At 33.6% G+C, this 12,866-nt stretch overlaps 1 protein-coding gene across 2 annotated transcripts; it reads left to right on the forward strand.

Annotated features, from left to right (window-relative positions):
- Positions 1–2,199: 2,199 nt before the first annotated feature.
- LOC142978258 (monocarboxylate transporter 9-like) lies at positions 2,200–11,041 on the forward strand. Of its 2 annotated transcripts, none has more exons than XM_076122743.1 (8): positions 2,200–2,426; positions 6,793–6,919; positions 7,133–7,540; positions 7,616–7,739; positions 7,894–8,041; positions 8,764–8,908; positions 9,514–9,710; positions 10,839–11,041. In XM_076122743.1, exons 1-8 carry the CDS (start codon positions 2,346–2,348, stop codon positions 10,845–10,847), a joined length of 1,239 nt encoding a protein of 412 aa, XP_075978858.1. In that variant the 5' UTR covers positions 2,200–2,345; the 3' UTR covers positions 10,848–11,041. The 2 variants fall into 2 exon arrangements, with proteins under 2 accessions (XP_075978858.1, XP_075978778.1); XM_076122663.1 differs by having other exon boundaries at positions 2,202–2,426; positions 9,514–9,705.
- The last annotated feature ends 1,825 nt before the right edge of the window (positions 11,042–12,866 follow it).

A 12,866-nucleotide genomic window follows, 5' to 3' on the forward strand; every position in this document is an offset into this window, starting at 1 on the left:
ATGGGATACCTACAGTTCATCTCAGATCATCAACTTTCTACATGCACATATTATAATCGATTCAGTATTTAAACGTCAACGTGACACACAGACCTTTGCATTTGCTATATCTAATAAATTTGGATGAAAATTTCGAACTATTTGTAACAGATTTTTATTAAGTCATCGTTAGAAATAGTCTTAGAGATCAAAGCGAAGTTTCCAAACTCCTTATCTTGAGGAAGTTCGTGAAACTGTCAACAACGACTATCACGACAACAGTAACTAGGCTTAATTTGTTATTTCAAATACTAGTCGGTTTATGTTTTGAAGTATTTTCACATTCGTGTGCAAAATAATGCATAGTTAGTATGACGTGACATGACAATTAATTTTCTTTTGATTGTTTTATTCGGTATCACTGTTTGCGATACTTAGATTGCATTGAGAGTTTGACATTTAAGATATGCTTAAAAAAATAGTTTCTAGTTTCTACGCGAAGGCGCTGGAGAGTTATTTGCACAAAATGTCTGGATAGCGTGGTATGTATTTTATAATTGTACACCTTTTATGAGTAAAATTTAAGGCTTTGTAATATATTTTGGATTAGTTACTTAGAAAATATTTTTTTATATTTTAAAACAATTATAATCACTCCTATTTATTATTCTGACTTGGTTTCGTGAGCACAGGATTTCTGGTACCGGACGTTGGTAGCACAGGCGTTTGATAAGGAATAAGATTAAATGTATAATGCTATTACAAAATATTATTACAAAATAGTAGGAGCACGTAATCGAATCAGAATTACAAAGATATTCGTGAACGATAAGATAACAATTATGATAGGCAAATATACAATAAACTTTGTATATCACTCGAATTTTCTTGTACTTGACCTTTTAGTTAACGTTTGCTGTTAGATTCCTATCAATTTTCTAGTGCAGTCGGTACTATCGAGTATCGAGAGTTTGACATTTCTTTAAATATACTGCTAAAATAGTTCCACTAGCGCCCGCTAGAGCCGCTAATCAGATTTTAATTTCTCGATAGCTAGTCGGATGTCGATAGCAGGAGCGGATCGCACTGCAATTAAAACAAACTCTTTAAAAATTAAAATTATGGCTTGTATATTTAAGCATTATACAAAGGCTAGCAACAAAACGACAGACATGACATGACATATTAAATATTTGCGGTTGAATGCATTGATATTTAAACCACAAAGAGAATCTTATTACAACAAATAGAAGAAATCTTTGGCCTTGTACAAAAAATACTGTGTATCACATATTTTATTACAGAACACATGTATGACAATAGTATACGGACAGATATACGAACAAAGAAACATTTATCTTCGTAACTCATACGTGTTAAGGGCGGAGTGCATTTATTAAGTATGAATGCAGACGACGCGACTTAAAGTCGCCACAGATCTTCGGTGAGAAATTATTTAAATACTCGTATGTCTATCGCAAATGAATGTAGGTTTAGAAACTTGGCTCTACATGCGGTCTGATTACTTTTTGTCAAAGCGAACTATTATAATGGTCTCGTCTTGCTAAAATTATTTTGTAGGATCATTTTATCGCTTATAAGTATTCGTCGTTGGAAAAATCAAAATATTTAGGCAACGCCTTCGATTACTGAAGTTTAGTGTAATGTTCTGCATAAAAAATATTTTATTAGTCTTACACAAAATAATATAACAAGTTGCATAGCAAAGAGAAAACGAAAACTATGTACTTTAATAGCGTACCTTATGGCAAGTTTTGAACCGGTCCATTGGTAAACTCGTAATTGCGTATTACCTGCAAGTAAAGATAAAGCACAGGTTAGAGCAAGCAGTTTTAATAAATGCGTTTTGTCAAAATTACAATACCATTTTATACCAAATCTTCCTACACGAAAACAAATAAAGTTATGCAAATATTCCTTTCTTTTTCATATTTTAAACGTAATATAGACATTTTTGAGACCAAAAGTTTCGTATAGACAAATGTTGTACATAAGCCTTTTAGTTCATGCAGAAGACGTGACAAGCATAAACTATTTTATTTTATTTTTTTATTATAATAACGAATTAATTTAAGTAGAATAGCTAACTTCTTAAGTAGTATAACTGTGTGCGTAATAAGCTAGAGTTTAAGTGATTTTTTGTGTCAATTAAATTCTATATACTACTAGTAATAAACCCTTACTACATAAATATATAAACCACACTCATAATCTTGAGCATCGCAACAATCGCGCAACAATCCACAGTCCGTATGCGTCAGCCCTTAGGATTACTCACTACAGTTGTTTATCGGCCGCGTCCGGCGCAGTACATCTTCGACTAACCAAGATAGTGGTACTGTGAAATGGAAACACATATGAAGGAAGAAAAACACGATCGAAATGGATGGGGATACCTCGTTGGATTAGGAACTGTCATCACTTTTGTAAGTACCAAATTATACTTTCAATTTAACCACAGCACTTTCAATCAAGTCCCTGAAGCTATATGAGATAGAATGTTGACAGTAAGTTTGCCTATCATATTATCTGCTGGATTGGTTACCCGGCATTTATCTATAAGCTGTGAAATTCGCCATTAAACTTATTGTACGACTATTTATTTTGGTTAGTTTTACCTGTGCCGAAACGTAGAGCAAGTCGAGGTAAAATGCATTAATGGAAGATTCACATAAATAATCCTGTTATGAACTTAATTATTTTCTAATACGACGGTTTATTCTAGAGGTAGAGTTGGATCTAACTAAAATATAATAGATGCTTTTCCTACAAATATGTTTATATAAATTTTAAATCTGTATAGGAGTCATACTTACACCTCTGTTAATTTCTTACCAAACAGTATATTGGCCATTTTATTCGACATTTACCTAAATAGTACGTAAAATGATATTTTATCTTTATTGCATCTAAGCAGGTGGTACTTTTATCAGCACAATCTTATACATTTACGGCAGGGAATAAAAGCAGAACAACGCAGTTGACACTATTTTTAAACTGACATCATACAATAGGTGTTAGGAAGTATGCAATTGACATAAGAAAATCGTTTTGTTTACGCTTTCGTAAATGGTCAATGGTCATCGCTACTACTGTACTATTATACTAAGTTGATAGTTATATTATCGAAATAATTTTTCATTATTCTAAGCATTTTGATCAGCGCTTCTAGCGGACGTGGTGAGAACTATGTTTGCAGCACATTTTAAATGTCAAACTTTCGCTACTTGTTTTTGACGACGGGATCGTAGACATTCACCTTTCCGAAAATAACTATTTTGTGGTATCATATAGCAAAGTGGCAGTGACTTTACTCCCAGTAAGACACTGAACTCCCAGTTAATATATACCAAGGTTAGAATAGTAATTACGCTATGAAAATGAATGGTTGTAATTTGGGAAATGTCCAAGTGTAATATTGTTTGTTGACAAACAACGTAGAGTTCAATGCACTCTTGAGCATGTGCAATATGCTACAGATCAAATTACGATATCCCCTCGAAAAATATTTGAAGATACTCAAAGCTATTACAGTTTTAAATCTCCAAATGGTCCTTGTAAAAATCGCAAAACAAAGGAGCTCCTATGTATAACTAATCATGTTGTCATTTTTTCTATTGCACACATAAAATTTGCGGCACATCGTCCCTTCCAAATATTTATTCAAGTACTATCCTACGCTGCCTATATCAAAAACATCATAACTATCCCACCAGTCATTGTCTCTTACATCCTTATTCCACTACCAAACTATAACCAATACAACATTAGTTCCCATTGCTATTTCCGATCTGTTAATGGAACGTGTTTATTTATACTGCCGGTGAAGAGCACACATAACAGTGTCGCTTTGTTAGCTGTAGGTATTGGTAAACGATCCCTTTGTATCGAGATACATCGTGGTGGAATAATAGACTCGAATGGATAATGTTCGGCGATGTTGTTTTATACTTTGGTGTTTTGTTGGTCTTTATAGAACAAGTATAATGCCGAATGCGCTTCGTCGTGGCATGTAAAACGTTTTCAGAGACAGTCTTGAACTTGCATTATGGTAAACTTAGTTTATTAGATTTCTGATCTAAACAGTTAAGTTTTCCTGAGAATTCATGGACCAAAAAGTCCCCTTCCCTATCTGCAATCCTGCAATCCTTCCCCATTTGCAAAGTGTGGTTGACTATAAGTGACGGTTCTCATCTGATGGAAGATGCGTCGGGCGTAGCCTAAATAGTATGGGATTCGCAGCATCGCATCATCGGTTGAGTGTGAACGGTTAAGTGTTTTTCTATACATTTATCTGTTCTGGCGTTACGCGACTGATAATACGCGACGGATGCTCCGCCAGATGGGTACCTTCCTTTAAGCGCTCACTGCGATGGATAGAGAGACCGTAAGGATTATCTATTTTTGTGTCGCCGTAATGCCAATCCAGTGGACGCAGGACCATAGGAATTTATCAAAACTAACAAATATTTACAGTTCGTTCGCTCCGATCGCGACGCAGTAGACGTGCAACTTAAAGCTAATTTGCGAAATGCGAAAGAAGGCAATTGTTGATGAATTGTAAAATGTATGTGGAAATACGGGCTTAGTAGCATAAAACGTTAGCTTGGTAAAGGTAAAAATAAGTTGATTATATGTTAACAATGGTGGAAGTAAAACATATTACCTCTATTATCTTCAGGTCAAACACCTATTCTAGTTCGTGTAGTAAATTACGGTTAATTACATTGTTATCGTGTAAAACATGCATGTTTGTAATAGTACAGTATACGATGCAATGTCCCTTGTGTCAATATAATTTTATTGACGTGTTTACAATGGGTCAAACTATTTTATTTTAGTTTTAAATGGATAATAACTACTTGACGATTGTGAATTCAAAGTCTACTAACCCTATGTAAGCAACTTAGGTGGGATCTCTTTGGTTACCAAAAAAAATATTGTAAAAGAATGTACTCTCGTAGCTTGACAAATTATGGTCTGATGGTATGGTAACCATAACATTGTAATTTAAATTTGTATGGTTGAAACAACGCAAGTAAATAAAAACATTTAATTGGTCTCCAATTCTCGAACAATTGTTTATCATTTTACGAAGATGTAATCGACAACATTAAATTAAGTTAATCTGAGACTGTGGCTTAAGTGTAACATGCGCCAAAACGGCAAGCCCTCTAAAAGTAAAATGCGTGTCCACGGTCATTATTCACGTACTATTTCACATAAAATATCAAGTAAGTTGACCTATCTAAGTAGCAATTGGTTTCTTGGCTACAGCTCTCAAGAGGCTAGTAACAAAATCCATTACCAATGCTTCCACGTGTCTTAAGGCGTGCAGGCATTTAAAGTACCACTTGATATTCTCATGCAGTGGTCGTGTTTGCAGTACTAAGTACTTGTATTAATGAATAACTTATCACTTCTCCTCAAAGGTCATCGCCCTTACATTCGCAATGTAAACATTTGATATCGAAAGAGGCTAGTGACGATACAGATTTCCTTTTTCTCAGGAGGAGTTTAACTAACATACAAATAACGGACACAAAGTACAATCAGACCTGAAACAACTACTTGAATCTTACAAATCATTTTTCTTTGTGGGAGTCAAACTTACGCCCTTGCGACTCACTGGTAGGCGTAGTGACCGATTTTAACTCTGCGTCACAGAGACTTCCGAAGCATATGTTTAAATAATGTTTTAAGTAGTACTATTCAATTATAATAATATGAGTATGTTGCGTTCAGATATCGTGAGAATCTGTTGCAGACAAAGGACGGAAGTAACAATCTATAACGTGTAAGATGTTGATAGTGAGACACAGAATATACATCTTTAAGTATGTAGAAGTCGATGATATTCTAATTTCATTTCGATAAAGTTCTATCTATTTCGTTACCTTTTCCTAATTTTACAATTTATTATAATGTATAGGTATTAAACTCGACATGGGAAATAATTAAGCCGGCATGTAAAGCTAAATATAAACTTTAATCGCCAGTTAAGTAACTGCTGGCATAAACAACAGTTTCATAAGGCTAAAGATCAGATTAAACGTAATCATGCCATAGAACAAAATATAGTTAGTAATACATAGAAGAGCGACCATCCCCCATATTATAAGTTCATACATACTATAATGCGAAAAGAATATTTCCACGACCTAATATTTATATCGCTAAATTCCTAATCGTACATCAACAAAGAAATAGACAAAGTTAATCGCCAATGAACTAATATTCTAATTCCACTGACCGATGTCAAGTTTGTTTAAACTATTTAATTGCTATTTACATTAATCGTGTACTTTAGGTTAATAGTTATCATCTATTTACATAATAGGTAATTGTGGTTATGCAATGTTTATGCAATATTCTAAGTATACTCTTGTACTTACCGATAATCCGTATAGGGGTATATCCGTATATTATGACTTACATATTATTATTATTTTCTGGAAAAATAAATTATACAAGTGACTTTGGCAATTTGTTTTTGATTGAAACCGTACTTAGACACCTATGAACAATCATAGTTTTTGCTCGGATATCTGTAATAATCACGAATATTTTTTTGTTACGAAGTCTTCGTTCCATATTTTTCTATAATATCTTTATCTAACATGGGTACTTTTCATATTTGTTTTATGTAGTCGATTCAGAATAAATTGTACCAAGTGCAGTTGCGTCAAAGTTGTTTTTAATCATATTAATCTAATTGTAATTGAAATCAATTTTATTTTTTTTATAGTTCCTGCAAAGTACTACAATACTTATTGACGTTTTTTGCCGCAGGTAGCTGGTATAGGACATGTGAACTCTTTTGGACTGATATACCATGACTTCATGGATGAAACACATTCTACTGCTAAGTCGTTAACTTCGGCATATGGAGTATTTGCTATCATGTTGGCTATTGGAGGTAAATTTAAATTAAATATGATGTATTGCCACATACATTAAATGAGCGCTGAAATCTAGAACCGTTTCATGAAGTGTATATTATGTTTATAAACACATAGAATTATCGTTTATTGTTAAGTAGCTTTTTCTATATTGATGGAGAAAAACATATGCTTTTTGCCATACCATGGAGCTAGTTTTCCTAACCAACTATTTCTTTTGTTATCCTCAGGTATAATACTCAACAGTCTAAAAAAGAAATTCCCTTTACGAACTGGAGGGCTCATAGGAGCCTTACTCCTAACCACTGGATCTTTCTCAACCATCTTCATAACAAATACAAACCAACTTCCATTCACATTCGGCATTCTTCAAGGAATCGGCTTCGGAATGGTCGTACCAGTTTGTTACTCAACATTAAACTACTACTTTGTAAGGAAAAGAACTACAGTAATGAGCCTCTGTAAAGCAGTTCAAGGAGTTATTATAATGTGGTATCCGCAACTACTGAAGCAGATGATGTCAAAATATGGGTTCAGGGGAACATTACTAGTAGTAGCCGGAATTTCATTGCACGTCTACCCAGGAATGCTGACAATGCAAACTAACGAAATGTCTCCAAGGAAAATAAGAACAGCAAGTATTTTTTATTTAGCAGATTATGTGATTTTATTAATAGTAGTTTGTGAAGTTTAATCTGAATTGGGTTTTGCAGATGATTGTGTAGAAAATGGAAGAAATGTTGATGAAAATGAAGATCTTCTGCGGGTAAAAGAGAAAAACGGAGAGCCTCAAGTTGTTTTTGAGAGCTCTTCGAAAAAAGTGTTGAGAAGGATAAGGTATTTATTTTACTGATTGTTACGTCTTTTTAAGTTTTGAATTTTAGGAGTCTAATTATAGTTTCTGAATTAAAGAAGTACGTTAAGATAATTTGCATGTTTTGTTGGAAATTAAAATGAATAATATTCTTTAATAATGTTTTGGTTTTTACAGGGACAAGATAATGGAAATACTAAACGTGAAGATTTTGAAAGACAGCGTTTACTGCAACATTTGTATTGGACAGAGTTTCGTCAATTTCTCAGATCTGACATTCTTCATGTTACAACCAATGCTGTTGTTTCAGTATGGATATGATAAGGTAAGAACAATATGCATAAGAAAATAATTTGTAATCATACAGCCAATTCTTCGTTTCTTAGCTTTACAAAAAATAATGCTTTACATTAAATAATTTCATGCGTTTTATTGAAAAAATTAGGAGCTATTGGTTAAAGTTGGAGTCAAAAATACGACATTTATCATTCTTAAGCCAAGAACCATGCTTAACTATAGGTATAAGAGAGCTACAAAAAGTAATCTAGACTGATTTACCTACAACTACTAAGTAACAATATATTTATTGCTATCTTTTATAAATGCTGTTCATGTGAATATTGCATTCCTTTATCTAAAGTTAAACATGACGTATTTGTTCGTGTATCATAAAACAACATTGTATTTTACAAGTCTTCATATTTATTGTGAGATAAATGGAATGAGAACAATGAGTGCGGAAGTAACACAAAACAAATGAACCAATGTAAATAAATCGATAATATTTTTAAAGTCAGTGTTAAAAATACAAAATATACTTATAGGATAAGCTGGACTAAGCATGAGTCTAGAACTCGAGACCACCGTAATGATTTGATTCTATTGAAGGTTTTGTTTGGTACTGTCTTGCACGACACTGGACACCTTCTTGACAAAAATATCGTAGATTAGTTCACATATTTAAAAGCCTGCGTTGATAACATACTCTTTTCCTGAATCTCAAGTTCTTGACTTGGCATAATAGGATTTTATATCATTTTGTTTCAGACTGACATAGCAATGTGCATATCAATCGGTGCCGCTTCAGACCTCGCCGGCCGTTGCCTCCTCGCTCTCATAAGCAGTTTGGTTCACATAAATACAAGAATACTGTTTTACTTGGCAACGTTTCTCACAGTTCTTATCAGAATTGGTAAGGATTCCGAATGTAAACCAATCTTATCTCATTCACTGTTGTGCTATTATATTGTTTGATAACTTTTGCCTTATCGTTTACAATAGCTGCTATGTTTATTCAAAATTTTCCTATATCGACAGTCTCATGGACTAAACGATATATTGAGTCATATTTAAAAAATACGAAAATTAGGTACACAGAAAAGCCACATTAGTTTTATATTACTGCTGTTTTCTTCTACGGCGAATTTAGGAAAAAAAATAATTTTGGCTTTACTAATTTATTACTACCTATTTAAAACATTAGTAAAACACATTATTATTAAGCGCTATAGTCGAAGTAGTGCATTATGGATCACACCACCGTTGCACTACAGAGATGGACTCACAATACAAAAGATCCCAGACGTTTAATATTGTAGTAGAATGAGCAATTTCCTAAACAGTTTTCAATATTTTTTATTTCTGAGTCTTTGGTTTGCTGGACTCACTCGGCATTTGACCCGTGGATCTACTACACTATTTTATGTTATTACTAAAAACTATTTTATCGGTTTAACTAGCCTATTAATTTTTACTGATGGGCATGAGACAATTCATTAGAACAATTTATTTTTTCAGCAATGCTGCAAATCACTACATTCTTATGGATGGCGATCGTAACTGGTATGCTTGGGGTCCTCCGAGCCTGGCTTCACGTAGCCAGTCCGTTACTCATCTCGAACCATGTATCCCATGATGATTTTCCAGGAGCATATGCTTTAAGTATGCTGGCTGCTGGCACCGTCAACGTTACCTTATCACCTCTTATCGGTAAGGTAAAATAGTTTATCATAAATGCTTTATAATGATGAGAATACTTTTCGCTCCATTTTGTAGTATTACGTGTTTTTTTTATTGTGTTCAACATAGGCATACACGTACGTGAATTTTATTTAGACTTTACGATTGAGATCGTTATGAAATTGGACTTTCCTGTTCAAGTGGGTATATATTACTGTGAGTCGTATTTGTTGGTTCCATTTGATATTATCTAGACTTTATTTGTATTATTTACATGTAAATAGGCTCCGCATTTATAACACAGGAATTATTGATTAATGGCTCATAGTAACAACAACCACAATTTTACTAAATGTGTTCCGCTGATTCTATTGTCCTACTCTGAGAATTAAATACAGCAAACGCGTTGGTTTATGTAAAAGTTTTACGAAATACACTATAACGTATGGTTAGATTAAATCCCATTCGGTGAAGCACACACACATCAATGTGTATTTACAGATTTTAGGATAACTAAAACTCAAAAACATTGCAATCATTTTTCATTCAATGATTGAGTGGGTATAGATACATTGACCTCATAACCTATTTGCAGAGTTCCTTTGTTTTACATTCGTTTTATTTCAACCGACTTTGATGATGCAATGATTATTTTCTCATATTGCATTTTGTTTTGTTTTACGGGCTATAGTCTTTAGATTCTACCTATTTTACCGCAAGGCTAAACAAATAGAATCTGTATAAATCTCTTTATCTATTCAGCCCGTTTCCACCCACTGGTGAGGTGAGCTGAATGTTTCATCCATTGCAGTCCTACGCATTTAACTGTACAAATGAGTACAATTTTGAAAAAAATGATACAATACCTGCCCATAGCTGAGAGTATTGCTCATTTTAGAGTACGGACTGTCATAAAAAAAAAATCGCAACTTTGTGCGCCACCTGGATTTTCCCATGGGAATGCATCATTTTCCCGGGGTAAAAAGTAGCCTATGTCCTTTCTCGGGTATTAAAATATCTCCATATCATATTTTATTCAAACTGGTTCAGTAGTTTAGGCATGATTGAGTAACAGATTATGGATTGGAACCAAGAACTCTTAAAAATGAGGCCATCTAGTACATTGAATATAAAAGTAAAACTAACATTTCTTTCTTTTTCAGGTTTATTAAAAGATGTATACCAAGATTACTTGCCAGCGTTCTACGCATTGACTGCTTGCTGCATTCCTTGCCTCGTGTTGTGGCCCATAGAATATGTGGTGAAAACAAAGTGATACATTTGTGATTATATTTACTCAATTATAGTATTTCTGTGTAGTTTAAGATATGTTATTAATAGTTTTAGTATTAAATATGTTATAGTATGATGAGTTTTATTTATACATCGCGTATTGTTTATATATTTCAAATATAATATTATACTTTCCCTTTTCATTCAGTAATGCATATTCTGCAGGTTTATACAATACGTTTTTATGAAATAACTGCTTAGAGATATCGTTACAAAAATATTGTGGTAATTTTAAGGGGATAACTTTTAGCTACATTTTGCTAGCTTAAATATATTTACTCTAAATATCCGCAAAATGAGGAATCAATGAAAATGAGTAAGCATGAACTTGAACAGTAATTTCTGCGTAACTTAAAGGTCTTACAAACGAAATCGCAAAAAGTGGGTCGACCATAAAAAATTAGATTTTCCATCATATTATTTTGACCACAAAAAAATGGTGAAATATATCAAAGCACTTTTTCAGTATTACCGTTATATTACGAAGCGCTGAGTGGCCCTCATTATTAACCCTTAGCGGTCGGGGTGCTTTAGAAAACCTTCAAGCAACCTTTAGGTACATCAATCTTTCCGACGCTTTCTTATTACCCTTTTCGTGGTTAATCGGTTTTAAACGTGTGAAGGTGCGGAGGTTGTGATAACCAAGTGTCTGGGATATATTTTTTGAATTTGCTGCGGTTTTTTTATGATTTATGTTTTGTTTACGTCAAAGTTGATATGATTAATTCTTATGCAGTAAACATTTAATCTGTGGTTGGCATTGGACACATTCTAAGGTCTAGTAATGATTTTGTTAGACTTGACTCTAGGCTCAATACGTAGAAACAAGTATCCTGTGTTTCTTGTGTCCTACTGGGTTTACACTTTGGTGGAAAATATATTTTGTTGGTCGTTTTAGTGGCACACGATCTGAAGCAGTATTTTTTATCTTTTTTAATAACAACAGCCGCACTAACATCTATACTAATATTATAAAGCTGTTTGTTTGTTTGAACGCGCTAATCTCGGGAACTACTGGTCCGATTTGAAAAATTCTTTCGGTGTTAGATAGGCCATTTATCGAGGAAGGCTATAGGCTATATAATATGATTACGCTACGGCCATTAGGAGCGGAGTAGCAACGAAAAATGTTACGAAAACGGGGAAAATTATGACCCATTCTCTCTTCGGTGACGCAAGCGAAGATGCGCGGGTCAGCTAGTAATAAATAAATTTACGCATATTTTTTTATGTATAATGAATGATGATTCAAATTCTGCTCGTATATAACATCAATACAAAGGTAAACACACCAACTACATTCAGAACGCATAAATCAGCATCCCACATAGCCAACGGGTTTAAAAACCGAGCTAAATCCTATTTGACCACTACCTTTCACATAAAATAAGTCCAATACACACTCAAAGTCCTAGGTAAGCGGATTATCGAGCGGCTTGAAATGCATGGAGGAGTCAGCTAAAAGGGAACCAAGCAAAATTTATTCATAGGTTTCAGCCAACTAAGTTTGCGCATTCCAGATTGAAATCACGAATACGTACTTTAGTATAATATTTCGTTTATTTAACATAATCGTTTCTGAGCTTTTGTTGTTACACTTAGCATAATTAATCAGTGCTGTTTTAGCATTTAAGAATGCATTATTCGACAGATAGCAGAAATCTATTAATGAGAGAATGTTGTCAAGTGTTAACTGTTAAACCAAATGATACATATCCATAGCTATTTAATTCTCTCGGGTCCCTTATATCAATGCTATTTATTTGTATGCTCATCTAACATTGCTTTTGTGCATCCCAAAATTATAATACAGTAAAATCATAAACGAACAATTTCGTACAGTTACGAAATTTTGTCGCATAGCTGCGTAATTGTAATGAAAATGGCTGACCTAATGA

The sequence above is a fragment of the Anticarsia gemmatalis genome, chromosome 1, assembly GCF_050436995.1.
Source record: "Anticarsia gemmatalis isolate Benzon Research Colony breed Stoneville strain chromosome 1, ilAntGemm2 primary, whole genome shotgun sequence".
Classification (NCBI taxonomy): domain Eukaryota; kingdom Metazoa; phylum Arthropoda; class Insecta; order Lepidoptera; family Erebidae; genus Anticarsia; species Anticarsia gemmatalis.